The 23,626-nt window shown below is 38.0% G+C and overlaps 1 protein-coding gene across 1 annotated transcript; it reads left to right on the top strand.

Annotated features, from left to right (window-relative positions):
• The first annotated feature begins 232 nt into the window (after window positions 1-232).
• Window positions 233-5,101, top strand: LOC132306134 (serine/threonine-protein kinase D6PKL2). The gene is made up of 2 exons (XM_059803381.1): window positions 233-903; window positions 4,153-5,101. The coding sequence occupies exons 1-2, from the start codon at window positions 341-343 to the stop codon at window positions 4,949-4,951; spliced, it is 1,362 nt and encodes a 453-aa protein (XP_059659364.1). The 5' UTR covers window positions 233-340; the 3' UTR covers window positions 4,952-5,101.
• The last annotated feature ends 18,525 nt before the right edge of the window (window positions 5,102-23,626 follow it).

Here is a 23,626-nt window from a genome sequence, read left to right on the forward strand (position 1 = left end):
ATTTTCTAAATTTATGATAACCGGTAGATATATAAATCACGGGTGTTCTCCTCTATGCAAATCCAATTTATCCTAAAAAATAATTTTTTATAATTCTCTAAAAACTATTCTTAATTTTCTAAATTTATGATAACCGGTAGATATATAAATCGCGGGTGTTCTCCTCTATGCAAATCCAATTTATCCACTTGGGCTCCTTATGCCGAAGCCCACTTTTTTTACCCCACTCATCAAAAGCGCACACTCTCTCTCCCGCAAGGAATAAGGAGGACCCCCCCAATCCTTTAAAACCTCTCTCTCTCTCTGTCTTTATCTCTCTCTAAAACACTCAACAGGAAGAATGGAGCCATGGCTGGACGACCTTGGCGACGACCTCGAAAGTATGAGCTTCAACTCCACAGCCACCACTGCCGAGATCAACCGCAGCACCAGTTCTGGGTCCGAGACCACCTGGACCGCAGCTTCAGTACGTACCAGCACCAACGCGAAGCCACACGCCCCTTCCGGAGATCCCTGGTGGGACGCCGTCCGGCGAGCCAGATCGGAGTCCCACTCCGGCCAACTCTCACTCTCCGACCTCCGCTTCCTCCAGCGGCTGGGCTCCGGCGACATCGGGTCCGTCTACTTATCCGAGCTCAAGTCCTCCTCCGTCAATGGCGGTAGCTCTCTTTTTGCCGCCAAAGTCATGGACAAGAAGGAGCTGGTAAGCCGTAATAAAGAAGGGCGTGCGAGGACAGAACGGGAAATACTGGAAATGTTGGATCACCCATTTTTGCCCACCCTATACGCTACCTTAGAGTCCCCAAAGTGGTCCTGCCTCTTGACCGAGTTCTGCCCCGGCGGCGACCTCCACGTCCTCCGCCAGCGCCAGCCCGGCAAACGCTTCCACGAATCCGCCGTCAGGTGCGCACGTTAGCAAACTTTTAATTCTAAGTATATTAAATTAAATTAAATTATACTCCCTCCGACCCATGAGTGTGACTTTCACTCTACAAATTAAACTGATTCTTAAACGCTATTTATTTTTAAGACGGAAATAATATCAGATTATTACACATATTACTATATTATATTTATGGAAATGATTCAGTGTCTCGAGGTGTACGAACCACACCAGTTTTGGACATGTGGCGGAAATAATGCCGTCTTTCACGTGGACCCCACCAGAGCTAGTTGGTTGTATTGCTGGGTTGTGGCTCGGAGCTGGGCTCGTCGGTCGTGGGGCCCACTGGTTGGTCACTGAACTCCGACTCAGAGTGAACTGGATTTACTGTGTGTCTGTGTGTTTCAGTGATCGAGGTTAAAAGATTGGGAGTCGCGATCACACGTGCTCGTGTCCACCTAAGATCCATAGTGTCTTATTAGTTCAAGGTCAAATTACTTAGTTTGTCCACTAACTCTAATCAATCTTTTTGGATTAGTGTTTTTTATTTTTTTAATCTTTGCAAACTATTTGTTCAGTAGCTTGAGATTAAACCTACAGCACTCGGGAAAGTGTGTGTCGCTAGAGACGGATCCGTCCCAAGCCTGTTGGGAGGACCGTGACTCATAATATTTTATTTGAGGTTGAAAGAGTAATTATATTTTTAGAGGAGCGGAGATGACGGTTTTTTAAATAGGACATTTAATTTGAGATGAAAAGAGTAAGTATTTTATTTAGCGGAGATGAGATGAGATGAGATGCAGGGGCTTTCGGACATAGGCCAAAAGCCCAAAACAATACACACCCTAGGCGGGTTGGTTGGGACCGGCAAATGATATTAATTAGAAAGTCAACTATAGGAAAATGTTTTAAAACATCAAAAAGATTTACTAGACATCTTAAAGGGTAGACTATTAAAAAATAATTATTTTATTTTATTTTATTTTTTAATTTTAACAACGCACGCTTACCTACAATATTACTTTTTACAAAGTTCTGAACTATTAAACAACAGCTGATATTGTCTCATATGTTTTTTTAATATTTATTTATTTATTTTTATTTCGTTCATATCTTAGATCAAGACATCATCTTTTATGAAGAAGTCAAATGAAACAAGGTTGTGTTTGGTTACAAGAAATTAGAGTTAGAGAAAATTTTGATTCAAGTTTGTGAATTGTATTTTTTTAATTCCACAAAACTTCAATTTAAAATTTTGAATTCTATGCAAATGAACAAGGCTCAATTTTTTTTTGTTCAAATTAAAATTCATGTTTATAGGAGTCACCACAAAGTTTTATGCTTGCTATCAAGCCAACGAACTTGAAAGCAATTGTATGAAAACGCACACGCAGAGTCCTCTCGTGTATGGCCAAAAAAAAATTTCTGTTATGAATCACTATAACTTTTTCAAAATGTCTATTCTGCCCATAACAACAGTAGAAACTCTACGTTGTTGATCAATCCATTTATGCGTTAACTTTTTGCGCGATTTCGGGATTCCTTCTATAAATTTTAGTATTTTGGGCCGGTGGTCCCTTGATCTTACCTTATTTCTTTATGCCACTGCTATTTGATTAATTCTCTTCCATTTATAACCCTAAAAATTCATTGATCTACTTGCTTTTTGCATCACTTTGTTTAATTGCATGGTAGTTCTAGTTATGTAAATGGCAAAATTTAAACTATTCCTTTTATTTGTAATATATAATCCATTTTCAGTATAAAAATCGATCAAAATAACATTTCAATTATAATAATTCTTGGTTCAGTAGAAAAGAAAAAATTTGAATGTAAGGAAAAGAAGAAGGGATGGATGAAACATTTCTAGAGAAGAGATTGTGTCATTTATTCTTTTTGTTCGGTTAGATAAAAAATAAGATAAAACTAAGCTCACAATTATTTTACCATTATATGATTATATCCATCACTATTTATATATTGTAATTTATATAGGGGATAGTGTTGTAATTTAAAATTTTTATAAGGCACTTGTCTTCCCTCCTCTCTTTCTTTCATATTTGGAGGGATGATGGTACCTGCTACTACTTATTGTTGGACCCTCCTATCTGTATTTATTTTCCTTTGCATTTGTTTAAATCTAGTCTCATGGGTAGAGAGAGGTGCCTATTGGAAGACAATGATTTTATTATTATTATTATTCTCGAAAGGTGAAATTTGAATTTTAATAGAATTAAATATTTAGGTAGGTTTTATCATTTACATTTTCTTTCCCACACGGTTCTTGATTAATCTAGGTTTGAATATCTCAAGAAATCCAATTATTCACATGTAATGACATTAAATCTAGAACTTTTGAAAAAGTGGAAGACATATAGATAAAGCCAAGCTATTCCCCATAAAATGAAGATAAAATAAAAGAAATTATTTCTAGAGTTGTTAATTGTACAAAAATAAACCCAATTTAGACTATTTTCTGTGAATAATATCATTTTGCTTATTTTAGCTGTTCCAATGTCATTGAAGCAAATTGTTCTAAAAAATAGTTTTGGTTTCTTATTTAAGCTGTTGTAATATAATTTGTACTAAAATATTGTTTTGGATTCATGCTTTATTTTTATTTTTTATTTACTAATAATTGAATTCTGATATGATCTAGAAAAAGGAAAAGTAAAAGATCAGTCCGAATATGGCGATATATTGTATGGGAAGTATTGAGACATTCCATGGATTATGGGATACCCACAAGCAACACATAGGTCCCTCACCGTTTAGGGAGACATATTTATGGTGGAGTTACACATACCTCCCCCTCTCTCTCTCTCTCTCTCTCTCTCTCTCTATATATATATATATATATATATATATATATATATATATGTATGTATATGTATAATTCATGAAGGAAAAGTGTAAGGAGGTTGTGTAAGTAGAAATATCAAAATGACCTCAGTACTAAGTAGGTCCCTGTGATCCATGGTGTTACCTAAATCCTAATCAGAAGTCTTGTGGGAACTCAATTATTTTCACGCACAGTGGCATTATTGTAATTTTATCCAATTTTACGGGAAAATGTATGCACCGTCCAGCTAAACCGTGATGGGATGCTGGCCCAGTCTACCATACATTTTGTTCCATTGCCAATCTTTTGGAATATGATCAATTATGAGAATAAGAAGGTATCTGTATAGATATATATATATATATATTATGGATTTAATAATGTTAATAACTAATTAATACATATATTCAATTCTTGTTGGTTTCAGGTTCTACGCATCGGAGGTGGTTGTGGCTCTAGAGTATGTTCACATGATGGGAATAGTTTACCGTGATCTCAAGCCTGAAAATGTACTAGTTAGATCGGACGGCCACATCATGCTGACCGATTTTGATCTCTCGTTAAAATGCGACGCTTCTACTTCAACAGCTCAGATCATTTCCGATCAAAATCCACCACCGGCTACGCCACGGCCAACCGAGTACCGGGTTGATCCACCACCTTTTACCTCATCTTCATGTATTCTTCCCAATTGTATGGTACCTGCGGTGTCATGCTTCCACCCGAAACGGAAGCGGAAGAAGAAGCCAGGCCGACACTGTGGGCCTGAGTTCGTGTCGGAGCCCATTGATGTTCGCTCGATGTCATTTGTTGGGACCCACGAGTATTTGGCACCAGAGATTATTTCAGGGGAGGGGCATGGTAGTGCCGTGGATTGGTGGACATTAGGGATATTTATGTTTGAACTATTGTATGGTGTCACACCCTTTAAAGGGGTGGACAATGAGCTAACCCTAGCTAACATTGTGGCTCGGGCTCTCGAGTTCCCTAAAGAACCGATCGTGCCCGCTATGGCTAAGGATCTCATCTCACAACTATTGGTTAAGGATCCGACAAGACGAATGGGGTCCACAATGGGTGCCACGGTAATCAAACACCATGCGTTCTTCAACGGAGTCAATTGGGCACTATTAAGATGTCAATCACCACCATTCATTCCTCCACCGTTTAATCGAGATGTTGTATCGGAAGACAGTTGCCCCGACACCCCGGTGGACTATTATTGATCCATGTCCATAGTAGAGTCATAAAATCAATCTTAGACCACTTATACTACTAATTAATGATGGGTTTGATTATGGAACGATTCACAGCAATGCCTCTATTAATGGCCCATTTTGAACTGGGCATAATTGAATTATTGTATATTATGAAAATTTTGAGTCTCTTCGTGAGAAAATAACAATCACAAATCATGGCTATAAAAAAATTAGAAAAACTGTTTGTGCATAAAATTTTCATGCCATTTGGATGTCAATGCAGGCCGAGCAACACACCAAGGAAAATTATTTGTTGAGATGAAATTATGCAGTGATGTGTAAGCGAAAACAAGGAAAAAATATAATTAAGGTTGGTTATATAAAAAGCTAAAATAGTTTTAGTGATTACACGGGATATGTATTGATTGTCGATTGAGGATGTAGATGCAAAGAAAATTTTCTTCTATTGATTGTCGATTGAGGATGTAGATGCAAAGAAAATTTTCTTCTATTGGTGGAAAACTTTTCTCTTACACCAAAATACACTCCCCATTTCCTTCCTTATTTACAGTACACTGCTTGCTACCCTAATTCCCTTTTTTGGACTCCAAGTTGGGAGTAAATGGACTCGGTTCTCTTCTTGGGCCATCCCATTTAAGGGTTGGGCTTGATATGAACATGGTTGGACTTGGCGGTCGTTGAATGTCCCTTATCAATGGGCGGGTTGGGCCGCGTTTGGCCCAATAGGATTTCTATCCCTTCATCTTGCCCCTACAACTGTCCCTTACGAATGTGGGACAATTGTACATGGATGTGCCTTTGGCTTTGTGTGTATTGAAGACAGATACACACTAATGCGTGGAGGAGGTGGCGTGTATCTCTTGGGCTTCTGTACTGTCATCATTGCTTGAATTTTGAGTTTCTCGATTAGCGTGACTTGCTTTGTCTTTATATACCTATCTCTTCTGCAACCCCAGTTTCTTCTGCTGTTTGTACTTGTGTTTTGACTAAAGGCTTACATCAATCCTTCAATCATTACTCTTCCTCTTTTGGCAATCTTTCCCTCACAACAAGTTCTTTGGCGTGATCCTATCCTTTTCCGGCGAGGTCAATTGCTCTTTCTTCTTCGAACTATTTCATTTTCCTTACTTTCTGGGTCTTTAGGTTTTACTTTACCATGTCTGTAGACGTAGACGTTCTGTGCGAACGCTGTCAAGTTCCTATTGATGTCCAACTTAGACCTTACCCCAATAATGCTAATTATGAGATCGGTAAAGGACTTGATGATGGGGAGATGATCTTTTCCTCCTCACACATGGAAGAACTTAGGTTTCCTTTACATCCCATGTATCAAGTTAACCCAAATTTCTTTACGATCATATTTGTCATGCTAGCCCTAAATTAAAGCTGTAATTTAGATCTTTCCATCCTTAACCTATTTTCACAGCTGCAGCCCAATATTCAATAGAATGCATTTTAGGCTTAAACCCTAAGAAGCCTTATAACAACATATATATACAAGTGCACTCACAACAGCCCTTATACAGCTCCAACAATACAATTGTCACCTTCCACCAATCATTTGGAGAGAATCATTTAGATATTTTCAAGGCAATGAACTAATGAAAGCGTGCCACCTCTGTAATGACCCGGTCATTTTTATTCCTTTCCCTTTCCTCAGATTTTTATGGATATATTTTTTTTCGTTGATCTTTTCCTTTCTGAGTTCAGTTCCTCGTCACTTAGTGTCATCTCGAGTGCTCTGGAGTGATTTCCGAGACTCTTTTCTTTGGATTGACAACTTCCTTTGAGGACCGAGTCATTTCCACATTTTTCGTTTTTCGACACTATTCACTTTTCGTCCTTTTCCCTATTTCGTCTTTTTCCCTATTTTGTCTTTTCCCCGTTTGTCACTTTGTTTGCAAAACCATACTTCTTGCGTTCAGAGTTGGTTTTTGACTTCATGTATCTTCATTCTAAGTGGTTTCTATGAAATACGTATCTTTATTTTTGTAACAAAGTACTCTAGTTGCTCCCGGTGTCTATAGGTGCATGGATGCATAGTTCTTTGGAATTATTTTCTTTTCTTGGGGTGTTTTTCGTAAATATATTTTGAAGATATTTTATTTTAGGGGTTTTAAAGAAAATATTTTTGGAAGATATTTTCTTTCTGGGCATTAGTGCAGTTTTCACTTTTTGGAGGGGCCATTATGCAATTAACGAAAGTTATTGCAAAAATACCTCATCTGGAGCTTGGATTCTCGTACGGGACTCATTTTCACATTTCGTCGAGTCGTGCACTCTTAGAATTTCCCCCTGGTTGTTGTTTTCCAGTTTCAGGGTTTTTGGCTCCGGTTGCCGCCGAACTTGTTTGGAACATAACTTACTGCTAGGAACTCAGTTTTTGATGCCATTTCTTCCGTTGTTCATCTTTTCTCATTTTGAATCTTTTTGTTCATGGAGTTTTTCCGTTTGAGCACGTCTGCTCAAATTCTACATTTCCGGACCCGGTAGGGCCCTTTCGGGGCACTTTTTGAGATTTTCTATAAATAGGGGACTTAAAGAAGAAAAGTCAGATTTTGATCATCTTTCTCCCCCTTTTGGCCGGAAGCCATGGGAGCTCCTTGGGATGCCACCTTTTCTTCTTCTCCTCCACTTGATTTCCTAAGTGAAAAGTCTTTGGCCTTAACGTTTGTTGTTCCCCTCGTCGTGCTCTATCTTTCACCCTTATTAGAACTCATTTCTGACCATTTTTTGAGTTTGTGATTGAAGCCAAGTTGTGATTTTGATGGGGCTTCTTGGGGGTTCATGTAGATCGTGTTGTCCCCAACAAAACCCTTCGGTATCGTCGGATTCAGAGCACTTTTTTTTCGGTGGACTTTTGAGATTTTCATTTCAAATTGAGGTAGGGGATGTTTTAGGATTATTTATGTTTTGTGTTAAGTGTTTCCCATGATTACACAACTTGTATGCATGCTTTTGTTTAAAATCTAGAATTTAATTTAATTAATTTCTATGATTAAGATTTAATTCTCATGATGTTATATGACTTAGAATTAAATTGTGGCATGCTAGAAAATTAAGTTTTAATATGTTTGTTAATATATATTAAATTGGAATTATTTGAATAAGAATTGCACTTTTTATTTAATAATTGTCTTTTGTGAAAGTTTAATTATCATAGACGTACCTTGCATGAAATTAACTTGTAGCATGCTATTAAATTAAGTCTTGGCATGTTGTTTAACATACTTTAATTTGAGAGCATTTGGTTAAGTATGAAAATCTAGAGTTTTTAATTAAAATGATTAATTAAAATCTATTTAAAGGTTCCGTTAGCTTAAGTAAGTTTTTAACTTAATATTTGTGATGACTAGGACTTGTATACTAGTATATACTAATTTGGGACCATTTAACGTTGTTTTAGAATTTAGGGATTTAATTACCATGTTTTAATAAAATTCCATCCTATTGATCTAATGACCTAAGTAAGCTTTTAATTTGATTCATGTAATGAATAAGTTATGTTGTTTAATATGTGTGAATTAGGATTCATTTGATTGACATATGAAACTTAGAGAAATTAATTAGGTTATATAATTAATTTCTGTTTCTATTGCATTATTGATTAAGTCATGTGTTTAATATTGATATTATGTTTGAAGCATGATTTTAGACTTGTAATGGATTTATGCGATTATGTTTCAATATTGAATTATATTGTTATAGCGTGTAACGAATCGCACTGAAGATTCGACATGTGATGTTATTATAGCGCTTAACGAATCGCGCTCTGAAGATTCGACATTGTCATCCTATAGTAATTATGGATTTAGAACATGTATTGTGTGGTTTCAACCTGCTTGTGCATGGAATGTAGTTTCGTGCTGTATATATATATTTCGTTTATAAGTTGTTAACTTATTTATTTTGGAGTCACTTGGGACATGGTTACTATAACATGGCTAGAGTTTGGCTCTGGTGCGGTAGGTATGAGTTCTCCCCGTCGAGATAGTGCGCACTAGGGGTGGTATTACCAGTGGGTTAGTCCCCGTATTAGCCGTTGAGGTCTCGGCAGAATTCCGAGCTTAGATGTCCAAGTGTTCCACTAATTGATTTCGCACTTTTAGATTTCTAGTTGATAACCTAGAAAATCTATGTCTTGATGTGTGGTATTAGATATTCTAATTATACTAAATTGCTATATTTAATTGATTTCGCACTTTTAGATTTCTAGTTGATAACCTAGAGAATCTATGTCTTGATGTGTGGTATTAGATATTCTAATTATACTAAATTGCTATATTTAGTTGATTTCGCACTTTCAGATTTCAAGTTGACGACTTTAAGAATCTATATCTTATTGCTTGGTATAGTATGCTTCTATGTTAGTTAAATTGCATAGATATTGTGATTGTGTTTTGTTGTTGAAATGTAGCTTAGGAACATGGACGTTAGGTGGCATGACCCACTTTGGTTGTTTTGGCACTTTAGATTTCAAGTTGGTAACTTTGAGAATCTATATCATGTTATTTTGTATAACATGCTCCTATGTGGTTTGAATTACATGGATGATGTGATTGATGCTAGAAATGATCTAGGGTAGCTTAGGATGCTCCCTGAGTCTCATCTTGACATAGACGTTAGGTGGCATGAGCCCTTTTAGCATGTTTCACCTTAAGGTGATAAAATTGTAAAACATTAGGTCGATGTATGCTCATTTCCTACGAGTAGTTTTATGTTGCTCACCCAAAAGTTACTGGGGCATATTTCAGGTACATGATACAAGATTGGAGATTTGCACTTGCTTTGGTGATTTTAGAAGTATTCTTGTTCACATGCAAGTGTTAGCATGTTTAAGTTTTGCCTATGAAATGTAATTTTTCTAACTTGGAGGTTTGACATGTCTAATGTTGTAAATGAATTGTAATAAGGCCATAGGCCATTTCAGCATGTTTAAAATGTTATTTTACACTTGCGTGTATGTCCACATCATCACACACTTGCATACAATTCATTTTAATCATGCAAAGGGGGATCCATTTGAGACTTAGGAATTTCTTTTCAGTTTTGGTGCTTAACAGATTCATTCTTTGCATTTCTACCTGTTTTGGTCGATCGGTGGCTTGTTTCGGTCAACCGATGGCCTTTGAATTTCAATTGAACCGTAAAAGTCAAATTCCAGTAGCCATTTTTCACTTCGAGCCACAAACCGGTTGATCGGTTTGTCATTTCAGTTGACCGAAATGAAGGCTCATTTCTCTTTTCTTCCTGGTCCATTTCGGCAGACCGAAGCTTCATTTCGGCCGACCGAAATGGAGCTGTTTTGTGGGTTTTGCTTGGTCAGTTGTTTCGGCTGGTTGGCTTTATTTGTTTGTCCCAACATAACCTTGTCGATCTCGTTTAAGCCATTTAATGGTGTACGTAGTCTGGTTTGAACTAGATCACATTTCTTTGGTCGTCATTGGTGCCATAGGGTATCATTTGACCTTTTTATTCTTGTTCTGCTTCTGGTTATTTCCTTGAGTTTCATGACTTCATGGGAAGTCATTTGGGTGTCTTAGGGATGATTGATATCTTTACAGGTTTTGTTTTTGGTTTCGCTTCCGCATTTTGGATCCTTTATCGGGTCAACTTTTGGTTTATCACTAACGCACCGAGTTGAAAAACTTGGGCCGTCACAAGTGGTATCAGAGCTCCTAGGTTCGAAAACCTTAGGACGACGGGTTTTGGGTGCATATCATGCTTGTGTTGCCATGCTCTATGTATTTATATGTTTCATGATGACATATTTTGGTCTGATGACATGTTTATGTGCTTATGTGCTATATGTAGTATGTTGTTTGTTTAGCATGATTTAAATTCTATGAAAAGAGCATGATATATGATTGCTCGATCTGATTTGTATATGCATGATTGTTTTGTATATTTGGCAGGACTTGGGATTAGTCATGGGATCTTTGAGTTGAGATTTAGTCATTTGGTGAGTTTTCACTTAGTACGATGGTTGATGTGTTTGGTTTTGTTTAGGTACTCTTCATTGAGGTTGTTGGTGATTGTCCACATAGTTTTATGGTAGTGTAGGTGGTGAGACACCTTTTGTTTAGGCTCTCGTGAGGTGAGTCATTTGGCGTTGCCATAGTGCTGGATTTGTTGGTTTTGAGCCATGATGAGGTTATGGGCCTCTTAGAATCCTTGATTGTTCGGGATGATTCCTCTAGGATTGCAATTTTTCATGGGCGGGTACGTTATGGGCGGGTGCATGGCACTGTCATGCTACCGTACTGGCTAGCTACAAGTGCAGTTTGGATGGAATCAGTGTTGGTTTTATTTTGATAGGCATTGTCCTTATGATCAATGATGATGACGGTTGTTTTGGGGGTCAGTCGTAGTGATTGATTTGGTTGTTGTTGATATGGTTATAGTTGCCATTTCTTTGAGTTCTCCTTACGTGATGACGCTTTTGGGATCAAGTCGATTGATTGATGCTTTGGGTAGAGAGAGCATTGCACTGTTAGTGTCACTTGTAGTGTCACCCTTAAATTCGGAGATGGATTGTTAGAGTCTTACCATTGTGGTAAGGGCTCACATTTGTTCTGAGACAAGTTATAGTCGCGTTGGTTTTTGGAGTCAATTTATGGCCAGGACTGGTCCTTCCTTTCACCTAGACACTCTAGGACACGATGTTCATAGGGTTCATTGTTGCATCATTTTTATTTTCTGCAATTTCGTTTACTACCATGTTAGTTGTTTGATATATAATATTGTGATGTATGAGTAGGTGGAGGTATGTCCACATTTGCTTTCTCGTTGCGTGGCATTAGCATGCCTTCCTTATATGCTTAGAGATGCCATATTGTTACTTTATTTTAGTGACACAATTTTGTGCTTACGTGGAGACGTGCCGCATGTACCCTTGATTATATCTATATGAGTAGATTTACTTTCTTGGTAGTTGCATTTCCTTGTTATTTGCATGACTTCCATGTTCAGTTTTTCCCTTTTGTTTCCCCCTCGGTCGCACGTAGTGTGTATGTGGGTTTCCGTAAGGGTTTTATTGTGAGATTCCTTGTAGAGGAGTTGTCACATTTGTTTTGTCTTGAGCTACCCACTTCCTTAAGGTGGGAAGAATGCTCCTTTTTCTCGTTTGTCGTGTTGACACTTGTGGAAGGGAATAGGGTTTCTCCTATTTTCTTGGTTTGAGTAAGGGGCCTCACAAGGAGTAAGTCTCTTCTCTTCGTTGTGTTGTGCACAACTTTGGGGTTGGCTGGTCCGTAAGGGCCACTATCGTTGTATTGAGTCTTTGGTGAGGATTTGGGGGATTTTGGCCGACTTACTTCCATGTAGGGGGTGAAGTCTTTGACATTGCAGTCTTTCACTTCAGAGATGGAGTCTTGGTGTTGTCCTTCTTAGGACTGGTGGTTTGCTTTCCTTCGTGTCTTCCTTTGGGGAGTTTTTGCCATGGTTGTTGGCGAGTTGTGGTGCTCAGAGTGAGTGGGTTGGTGTGTGATCATTTTACGGGGACTTGTGTCCAAATCATTGAGGAATTGTTTGATTCGTGAGGTGAGCTCGATGCTCTTTTGAGGATGTCTTTTGGAGACTTGCTTTGGTTTTAGAGATCTAGATGTGGTTGACTCTTAGGAGAAGTTTTGGAGGATCGCTGTTGGATATGGCTTGTTTGTGGAGTTTTCTCGTCTTAGTTATGACTATGTATTGTTTTGAGGAATCGTAGTTCCAGTGATTGTTTATGGATGGAATTGAGGAATTTTACCTTAACTTGGTGTTGTTAAGTACAGTTTTGAGAGACTCATTTTGTGATTTTGATAGTTGTCAGAATTTTGATATGTGTGCAACTTAGTGGACTTGTGTTTCGAGGATTTAGTTATCCATGATAGTGATGTGGATCCGATGTTTGATTTCAGTGTAGTCTTGTGGTTGATATGTTTCAAGGAGATGTGTAAGACTTTCAATGAAATGTCTTGTGATGGGGTTCATTTTGGTTTTTGGAGGTTTTGATTCGCTTGTCGGGCTTTGAATTCTTTATTGATGTTGTTAATAGTAGTATTTTGAGACATTGGAGTTGTTGGTTTTGTTGTATTGAGAATTTAAGGCCTTAAGCGTAGTGGTACCTATGGCATTGTTGTCAGAGTTTGGGATTAGCCAGGATGGTCCGGCCGGACGTCCTAAGACCATATCTCAACTCTCACAAAATGTCTGGCCTCCATGGTGCTTTTGGTAATGATTATTTTTGACATTGATGTCATTTGTGTCGAGAGGTTTCATGGGTAGACCTAGTGGGGGGCAAGTTATGAACTAGTGCCTTATACTGTCATGCTACCGTATAAAGTTGTGTATTATAGGCAAGTGCTAGTTGCCGTCGATGCTAGCTTACTGATGAGTAAGTGTGGTCGGGCACTAGGTACTGTCATTGCTACCACACATTTGAGTACGTCCTGGGCGGGTCCAGGTCGCTATTCGTACTGCCATGTCGTTTTTGTTCGGTACCTTGATTTGATACGTGGATATTTTGGAGTTCCTTTCGTGGTTGTTTTTGGATCGGTATGATGGTTCGTTAAGAGGGGTGCTTATGGTGATTGTCTTCCGTTCCCTCGTCTGACCTTGGATTCAGTGTGTGAGTCTTGACTTGTTGTGTGGCCGTGTGATCACTTTTTTTTTGAGAGGTTGTCCTGTTATGAGCACGTGAGTGCGAATGACATTTGCTTGTACGTTGTCTTTCAGTTTTGGGGATTGCTTTTGTAGCATGTTTTGTGGGATACTTGGAGATGTACTCCGTAGTTATCCTTGTTTTGCCTTTTTGTTTTCTTGGGGCTGGATTTCAGGGACGAAATCCCTTTAAGGTGGGAAGGTTGTAATGACCCGGTCATTTTCATTCCTTTCCCTTTCCTCAGATTTTCATGGATATATATATATTTTTTTTCCGTTGATCTTTTCCTTTCTGAGTTCAGTTCCTCGTCGCTTAGTGTCGTCTCGAGTGCTCTGGAGTGATTTCCAAGACTCTTTTCTTTAGATTGACAACTTCCTTTGAGGACCGAGTCATTCCTACATTTTTTGTTTTTCGACACTATTCATTTTTAGTCCTTTTCCCTATTTTGTCTTTTTCCCTATTTTGTCCTTTCCCCGTTTGTCACTTTGTTTGCAAAACCACACTTCTTACGTTAAGAGTTGGTTTTTGACTTCATGTATCTTCATTGTAAGTGGTTTCCACGAAATACGTATCTTTACTTTTGTAAGAAAGTACTCTGGTTGCTCCCGGTGTCCACAGAGGCATGGATGCATAGTTCTTTGGAATTATTTTCTTTTCTTGGGGTGTTTTTCGTAAATATATTTTGAAGATATTTCATTTCAGGGGTTTTTAAGAAAATATTTTTGGAAGATATTTTCTTTCTGGGACATTAGTGCACTTTTCACTTTTTGGAGGGGCCATTGTGTAATTAACGAAAGTTATTGCAAAAATACCTCATCTGGAGCCTGGATCCTCATACGAGATTCATTTTCACATTTCGTCGAGTCGTGCACTCTTAGAATTTCCTTCTGGTCATTGTTTTATAGTTTCAGGGTTTCTGGCTTTAGTTGCCGCCGAACTTGTTTGGGGCATAACTTACTGTTCGGCACTCGGTTTTTGATGCCGTTTCTTTTGTTGTTCATATTTTCCCATTTTGAATCTCTTTTGTTCACAGAGTTTTGCCGTTTGAGCGCGTCTGCTCAAATTTCACTTTTCCAGACCTGGTGGGGCCTTTTCGGGGCACTTTTTAAGATTTTCTATAAATCGGGGACTTAGAGAAGAAAAGTCAGATTTTGATCATCTTCCTCCCCCTCTTGGCCGGCAGCCGTGGGAGCTCCTTGGGCTGCCACCTTTTCTTCTTCTCTTCCACTTGATTTCCTAAGTGAAAAGTCTTCAGCCTTAACGTTTGTTGTTCCCCTCGTTGTGCTCTGTCTTTCACCCTTATTAGAACTCATTTTTGACCATTTTTAAGTTTGGGTTTGAAGTCAAGTTGTGATTTTGATGGGGCTTCTTGGGGGTTCATGTAGATCGTGTTGTCCCCGACAAACCCCTTCAGTATCGTCGGATTCAGAGCACTTTTTTTTCGGTGGGCCTTTGAGATTTTCATCTCAAATTGAGGTAGGGGATGTTTTAGGATTGTTTATCTATTGTATTAAGTGTTTTCCATGATTATACAACTTGTATGCATGCTTTTGTTTAAAATCTAGAATTTAATTTAATTAATTTCTATGATTAAGATTTAATTCTCATGATGGTATATGACTTAGAATTAAATTATGGCATGCTAGAAAATTAAGTTTTGATATGTTTGTTAACATATATTAAATTGAAATTATTTGAATAAGAATTTCACTTTTTATTTAATAATTATCTTTTGTAAAAGTTTAATTATCATGGGCGTATCTTGCATGAAATTGACTTGTAGCATGCTTTAAAATTTAGTCTTGGCATGTTGTTTAACATACTTTAATTTGAGAGCATTTGGTTAAGTATGAAAATCTAGAGTTTTTAATTAAAATGATTAATTAAAATCTATTTAAAGGTTCCGTTAGCTTAATTAAGTATTTAAGTTAATATTTGTGATGACTAGGACTTGTATACTAGTATATACTAATTTGGAACCATTTGATGTTGTTTTAGAATTTAGGGATTTAATTATCATGTTTTAATTAAATTCCATCATATTGATCTAATGACCTAAGTAAGCTTTTAATTTGATTCATGTAATGAATAAGTTATGTTGTTTAACATGTGTAATTAGGGTTCATTTGATTGAGATATGAAACTTAGAGAAATTAATTAGGTTATATAATTAATTTCCATTTCTATTGCATTATTGATTAAGTCATGTGTTTAATATTGATATTATGTTTGAAGCATGATTTTAGACTTGTAATGGATTTATGCGATTATGTTTCAATATTGAATTATATTGTTATAGCGTGTAACGAATCGCACACTGAAGATTCGACATATGATGTTATTATAGCGCGTAACGAATCGCGCTCTGAAGATTCGACATTGTCATCCTATAGTAATTATGGATTTAGAACATGTATTGTGTGGTTTTAACCTGCTTGTGCATGGAATGTCGTTTCGTGCTGTATATATATATTTCGTATATAAGTTGTTAACTTATTTATTTTGGAGTCACTTGGGACATGGTTACTATAACATGGCTAGAGTTTGGCTCTAGTGCGGGAGGTATGAGTTCTCCCCGTCGACATAGTGAGCACTAGGGGTGGTATTACCAGCGGGTTAGTCCCCGTAATAGCCATTGAGGTCTCGGCAGAATTCCGAGCTTAGATGTCCAAGTGTTCCACTAATTGATTTCGCACTTTTAGATTTTTAGTTGATAACATATGGAATCTATGTCTTGATGTGTGGTATTAGATATTCTAATTATACTAAATTGCTATATTTAATTGATTTCGCACTTTTAGATTTCTAGTTGATAACCTAGAGAATCTATGTCTTGATGTGTGGTATTAGATATTCTAATTATACTAAATTGCTATATTTAGTTGATTTCGCACTTTTAGATTTCAAGTTGATGACTTTGAGAATCTATATCTAATTGCTTGGTATAGCATGCTTCTATGTTGGTTAAATTGCATAGATATTGTGATTGTGTTTTGTTGTTCAAATGTAGCTTAGGAATGATCCTATAGATTCATTTGGAACATAGACGTTAGGTGGCATGACCCACTTTGGTTGTTTTCGCACTTTAGATTTCAAGTTGGTAACTTTGAGAATCTATATCATGTTGCTTTGTATAGCATGCTCCTATGTGGTTTGAATTCAATGGATGATGTGATTGATGCTAGAAATGATCTAGGGTAGCTTAGGATGTTCCCCGAGTCGCATCTTGACATAGACGTTAGGTGGCATGAGCCCTTTTAGCATGTTTCACCTTAAGGTGATAAAATTGTAAAACGTTATGTCGATGTATGCTCATTTCCTACGAGTAGCTTTATGTTGCTCACCCCAAAGTTACTGGGGCATATTTCAGGTACAGGATACAAGATTGAAGATTTGCACTTGCTTTGGTGATTTGCAAAATTGAAGTTTCTTTAGAAGCATTCTTGTTCACATGCAAGTGTTAGCATGTTTAAGTTTTGCTTATGAAATGTAATTTTTCTAACTTGGAGGTTTTACATGTCTAATGCTGTAAATGAATTGTACTAAGGCCATGGGTTATTTCAGCATGTTTAAAATGTTATTTTACACTTGCGTGTATGTCCACATCATCACACACTTGCATACAATTCATTTTAATCATGTAAAGGGGGATCCATTTGAGACTTAGGAATTTCTTTTCAGTTTTGGTGCTTAACAGATTCATTCTTTGCATTTCTACCTGTTTCGGGCGACCGGTGGCTTGTTTCGGTCGACCGATGGCCTTTGAATTTCAATTGAACAGTAAAAGTCCAATTCCAGTAGCCATTTTTCGTTTCGAGCCACAAACAGGTCGACCGGTTTGTCATTTCGGTCGACCGAAATGAAGGCTCATTTCTCTTCTCTTCCTGGTCCATTTCAACAGACCGAAGCTCCATTTCGGTCGACCGAAATGGAGCTGTTTTGTGGGTTTTGCTTGGTCAGTTGTTTCGGCGGGCTGGCTTTATTTGTTTGTCCCAACATAACCTTATCGAACTCGTTTAAGCCATTTAATGGTGTACGTAGTCTAGTTTGAACTAGATCACATTCCTTTGGTCATCATTGGTGCCATAGGGTATCATTTGACCTTTTTATTCTAGTTTCGCTTCTGGTTATTTTCTTGAGTTTCATGACTTCATGGGAAGTCATTTGGGTGTTTTAGGGATGATTGATATCTCTATAGGTCTTGTTTTTGGTTTCACTTTCGCATTTCGGATCGTTTATCGGGTCAACTTTCGGTTCATCACTGACGCATCGGGTTAAAAAACTTGGGCCGTCACAAGTGGTATCAGAGCTCCTAGGTTCGAAAACCTTAGGACGACGGGTTTTGGGTGCATATCATGCTTGTGTTGCCATGCTCTATGTATTTATATGCTTCATGATAACATGTTTTGGTTTGATGACATGTTTATGTGTTTATGTACTACATGTGGTATGCTGTTTGTTTAGCATGATTTAAATTCTTTGAAAAGAGCATGACATATGATGTATGTTAGATCTGATTTGTATATGCATGATTGTTTTGCATATTTGGCAGGACTTGAGATTAGTCATGGGATGTTTGAGTTGAGATTGAGTCGTTTGGTGAGTTTTCACTTAGTACGATGGTTGATGTGTTTGGTTTTGTTTAGGCACTCTTCCTTGAGGTTGTTGGTGATTGTCCACATGGTTTTATGGTAGTATAGGTGGTGAGACACCTTTTGTTTAGGCTCCGTGAGGTGAGTCATTTGGCGTTGCCATAATGCTGGATTTATTGGTTTTGAGCCATGATGAGGTTATGGGTCTCTTAGGATCCTTGATTGTTCGGGATGATTCCTCTGGGATTGCAATTTTTTATGGACGGGTATGTTATGGGCGGGTGCATGGCACTGTCATGCTACCATACTGGCTAGCTACAAGTGCAGTTCGGATTGAATCAGTGTTGGTTTTGTTTTGATAGGCGTTATCCTTATGATCGATGATGATGACGGTTGTTTTGGGGGTCAGTCATAGTGATTGATTTAGTTGTTGTTGATATGGTTATAGTTGCCATTTCTTTGAGTTCTCCTTGCTTAATGACGTTTTTGGGATCCTGTCGATTGATTAATGCTTCGGGTAGAGAGAGCATTGCACTGTTAGTGTCACTTGTAGTGTCACCCTTAAATTCAGAGATGGATTGTTAAAGTCTTACCATTGTGGTAAGGGCTCACATTTGTTTTGAGACAAGTTGTAGTCGCGTTGGTTTTTGGAGTCAGTTTATGGCTAGGACTGGTCCTTCCTTTCACCTGGACACTCTAGGACACGATGTTCATAGGGTTTATTGTTGCATCATTTTTATTTTCTGCAGTTTCATTTACTACCATGTTAGTAGTTTGATATATAATATTGCGATGCATGAGTAGGTGGAGGTATGTCCACATTTGCTTTCTCATTGCGTGGCATTAGCATGCCTTCCTTATATGCTTAGAGATGCCATATTGTTACTTCATTTTAGTGACACGATTTTGTGCTTACGTGGAGACGTGCAGCGTGTACCCTTGTTTTTATCTATATGAGTAGATTTACTTTCTTGGTAGTTGCATTTCCTTGTTATTTGTATGACTTCCATGTTTATTTCCCACTCGGTCACACATAGTGTGTATGTGGGTTTCCGTAAGGGTTTCGTTGTGAGATTCCTTGTAGAAGAGTTGTCACATTTGTTTTGTCTTGAGCTACCCACTTCCTTAAGGTGGGAAGAATGCTTCCTTTTCTCGTTTGTTGTGTTGACACTTGTGGGAGGGAATAGGGTTTCTCCTCTTTTCTTGGTTTGAGTAAGGGGCTTCACAAGGAGTGAGTCTCTTCTCTTTGTTGCGTTGTGCACAGCTTTGGGGTTGGCTGGTCCGTAAGGACCACTATCGTTGTCTTGAGTCCTTGGTGAGGATTTGGTGGATTTTGGCCAACTTATTTCCATGTAGGGGGTGAAATCTTTGACATTGCTGTCTTTCACTTCAGAGATGAAGTCTTGGTGTTGTCCTTCTTAGGACTGGTGGTTTGCTTTCCTTCGTGTCTTCCCTTGGGGAGTTTTTGTCATGGTTGTTGACCGGTTGTGGTGCTCAGAGTGAGTTGGTTGGTGTAAGATCATTTTACGGGGACTTGTGTCCAAATCATTAAGGAATTGTTTGATTCGTGAGGTAAGCTCGATGCTCTTTTGAGGATGTCTTTTGGAGACTTGCTTTGGTTTTGGAGATCTAGATGTGGTTGACTCTTAGGAGAAGTTTTGGAGGATCACTGTGGGATATGGCTTGTTTGTGGAGTTTTCTCATCCTTGTTATGACTAGGTATTGTTTTGAGGAATCGTAGTTCCAGTGATTGTTTATGGATGGAATTGAGAAATTTTGACTTAACTTGGTGTTGCTAAGTATAGTTTTGAGAGACTCATTTTGTAATTTTGATAGTTGTCAGAATTTTGATATGTGTGCCACTTGGTGGACTTGCATTTTGAGGATTTAGTTATCCATTATAGGGATGTGAATCCGATGTTTGATTTCAGTGTGGTCTTGTGGTTGATATGTTTCAAGGAGATGTGTAGGACTTTCGATGAAATGTCTTGTGATGGGGTTCATTTTGGTTTTTGGAGGTTTTGATTCGCTTGTCGGGCTTTGAATTCTTAATTGATGTTGTTAATAGGAGTATTTTGAGACATTTGAGTTGTTGGTTTTGTTGTATTGAGGATTTAAGGCCTTAAGCGTAGCGGTACCTATGGCGTTGTTGTCAGAGTTCGGGATTGGCCAAGATGGTCCGGCCGGACGTCCTAAGACCATATCTCAACTCTCACAAAATGTTTGGCCTCCGTGGTGCTTTTGGTAATGATCATTTTTGGCATTGATGTCATTTGTATCGAGAGGTTTCATGGGTAGACCTAGTGGGGGGCAGGTTATGAATTAGTGCCTTATACTGTCATGCTACCGTATAAGGTTGTGTGTTGTGGGCGAGTGTTTGTTACCGTTGATGCTACCTTACTGACGAGTAAGTGTGATCGGGCACTAGGTACTATCATTGCTACCACACATTTGAGTACGTCGTGGGCAGGTCTTGGTCACTATTCGTACTGCCATGTCATCTTTGTTCGGTACCTTGATTTGATACGTGGATATTTTGGAGTTCCTTTGGTGGTTGTTTTTGGATCGGTATGATGGTTTGTCAGAAGGGATGCTTATGGTGATTGTCTTCCGTTTCCTCGTCTGACCTTGGATTCTGTGTGTGAGTCTTGACTTGTTGTGTGGCCGTGTGGTCACTTTTCTTTTAAGAGGTTGTCTTGTTATGAGCATGTGAGTGCGAATGACATTTTTTTTGTACGTTGTCTTTCAGTTTTGGGGATTGCTTTTGCAGCATGTTTTATGGGATACTTGGAGATGTATTCCGTAGTTATCCTTGTTTCGCCTTTTTGTTTTCTTGGGACTGGATTTCGGGGACGAAATCACTTTTAGGTGGGAAGGTTGTAATGCCCCCGTCATTTTCATTCCTTTCCCTTTCCTCAGATTTTCACGGATTTTTTTTTTTTTTTCGTTAATCTTTTCCTTTCTGAGTTCAGTTCCTCGTCTCTTAGTGTTGTCTCGAGTGCTCTGGAGTGATTTCCGAGACTCTTTTCTTTGGATTGACAACTTCCTTTAAGGACCGAGTCATTTCCACATTTTTCTTTTTTCGACATTATTCACTTTTCGTCCTTTTCCCTATTTCGTCTTTTTCCCTATTTTGTTTTTTCCCTGTTTGTCACTTTGTTTGCAAAACCACACTTCTTGCGTTTGGAGTTGGTTTTTGGCTTCATGTATTTTCATTGTAAGTGGTTTCCACGAAATATGTATCTTTACTTTTGTAAGAAAGTACTCTGGTTACTCCCTGTATCCATAGAGGCATGGATGCATAGTTCTTTAGAATTATTTTCTTTTCTTGGGTTGTTTTTCGTAAATATCTTTTAAAGATATTTTATTTCAGGGGTTTTTAAGAAAATATTTTTGGAAGATATTTTCTTTCTGGGGCATTAGTGTAGTTTCACTTTTTGGAGGGGCCATTGTGCAATTAACGAAAGTTATTGCAAAAATACCTCATCTGGAGCTTGGATCCTCGTACGGGATTCATTTTTACATTTCGTCGAGTCGTGCACTCTTAGAATTTCCTCCTAGTCGTTGTTTTCCAGTTTCAGGGTTTCTGGCTCCAGTTGCCGCTGAACTTGTTTGGGGTATAACTTACTGCTTGGGACTTGGTTTTTGCCGCTATTTCTTCCATTGTTCATCTTTTCTTATTTTGAATCTTTTTTGTTCACAGAGTTTTGCCTTTTGAGCGCGTCTGCTCAAATTTCACTTTTCTAGACCCGGCGGGGCCCTTTCAGGGCACTTTTTAAGATTTTCTATAAGTAGGGGACTTAAAGAAGAAAAGTCAGATTTTAATCATCTTCCTCCCCCTCTTGGCCGGCAACCAGGGGAGCTCCTTGGGCTGCCACCTTTTCTTCTTCTTTTCTATTTGATTTCCTAAGTGAAAAGTCTTCGGCCTTAACGTTTGTTGTTCCCTTCGTCGTGCTTTATCTTTCACCCTTATTAGAACTCATTTATGACCATTTTCGAGTTTGGGTTTGAAATCAAGTTGTGATTTTGATGGGGCTTCTTAGGGGTTCATGTAGATCTTGTTGTCCCCGACAAAACCCTTCAGTATCGTCAGATTCGGAGCACTTTTTTTTCGGTGGGCTTTTGAGATTTTCATCTCAAATTGAGGTAGGGGATGTTTTAGGATTGTTTATGTGTTGTATTAAGTGTTTTCCATGATTATACAACTTGTATGCGTGCTTTTGTTTAAAATCTAGAATTTAATTTAATTAATTTCTATGATTAAGATTTAATTCTCATGATGTTATATGACTTAGAATTAAATTGTGACATGTTAGAAAATTATGTTTTGATATGTTTGTTAACATATATTAAATTGGAATTATTTGAATAAGAATTGCACTTTTTATTTAATAATTATTTTTTATGAAAGTTTAATTAAGTTTTGACATGTCAAATGTTATAAATGAATTGTAATAAGGCCATGAGCCATTTCAGCATGTTTAAAATGTTATTTTACACTTGCGTGTATGTCCACATCATCACACACTTGCATATAATTCATTTTGATCATGCAAAGGGGGATCCATTTGAGACTTAGGAATTTCTTTTCAGTTTTGGTGCTTAACAGATTCATTCTTTGCATTTCTGCCTGTTTCGGTTGACCGGTGGCTTGTTTTGGTCGACCGATGGCCTTTGAATTTCAATTGAACAGTAATAGTCCAATTCCAGTAGCCATTTTTCGCTTCGAGCCACAAACCGGTCGACCAGTTTTTCTTTTCGGTCGACCGAAATGAAGGCTCATTTCTCTTCTCTTCCTGGTCCATTTCGGCAGACCGAAGCTCCATTTCGGTCGACTGAAATTGAGCTATTTTGTGGTTTTGCTTGGTCAGTGTTTTCGGCTGGTTGGCTTTATTTGTTTGTCCCAACATAACCTTATCGATCTTGTTTAAGCCATTTAATGGTGTACGTAGTCTAGTTTGAACTAGATCACATTCCTTTGGTTGTCATTTGTGCCATAGGGTATCATTTGACCTTTTTATTCTAGTTCCGCTTCTAGTTATTTCCTTGAGTTTCATGACTTCATGGGAAGTCATTTGGGTGTCTTAGGGATGATTGATATCTCTACAGGTCTTATTTTTGGTTTCGCTTCCGCATTTCGGATCCTTTATCGGGTCAACTTTCGGTTCATCATTGACGTAACGGGTTGAAAAACTTGGGCTGTCATAACCTCAGTTATTTGTCTTGTTACTTACCCACCACAATAGTTTTTAGGTTTAGGCAACATTTACATTTCTATCCAAACTTAGCTATAAGAAATGCAATACTCTTGTATATTTCATCACACTAGGACCACTGGGACGTATAACACTCTTGAGCACAGCTTGAAAAGACCACATTACCCTTGTAACAGTTTTTATGCTTCTCAGCCAGTTGATGGTCTTGAGACTATATAATTCACAATAC

This window comes from Cornus florida, unplaced genomic scaffold (genome assembly GCF_030987335.1).
Source record: "Cornus florida cultivar Cherokee Brave unplaced genomic scaffold, ASM3098733v1 CherokeeBrave_3.0.0_Hap2_Chr05, whole genome shotgun sequence".
NCBI classification, from domain to species: domain Eukaryota; kingdom Viridiplantae; phylum Streptophyta; class Magnoliopsida; order Cornales; family Cornaceae; genus Cornus; species Cornus florida.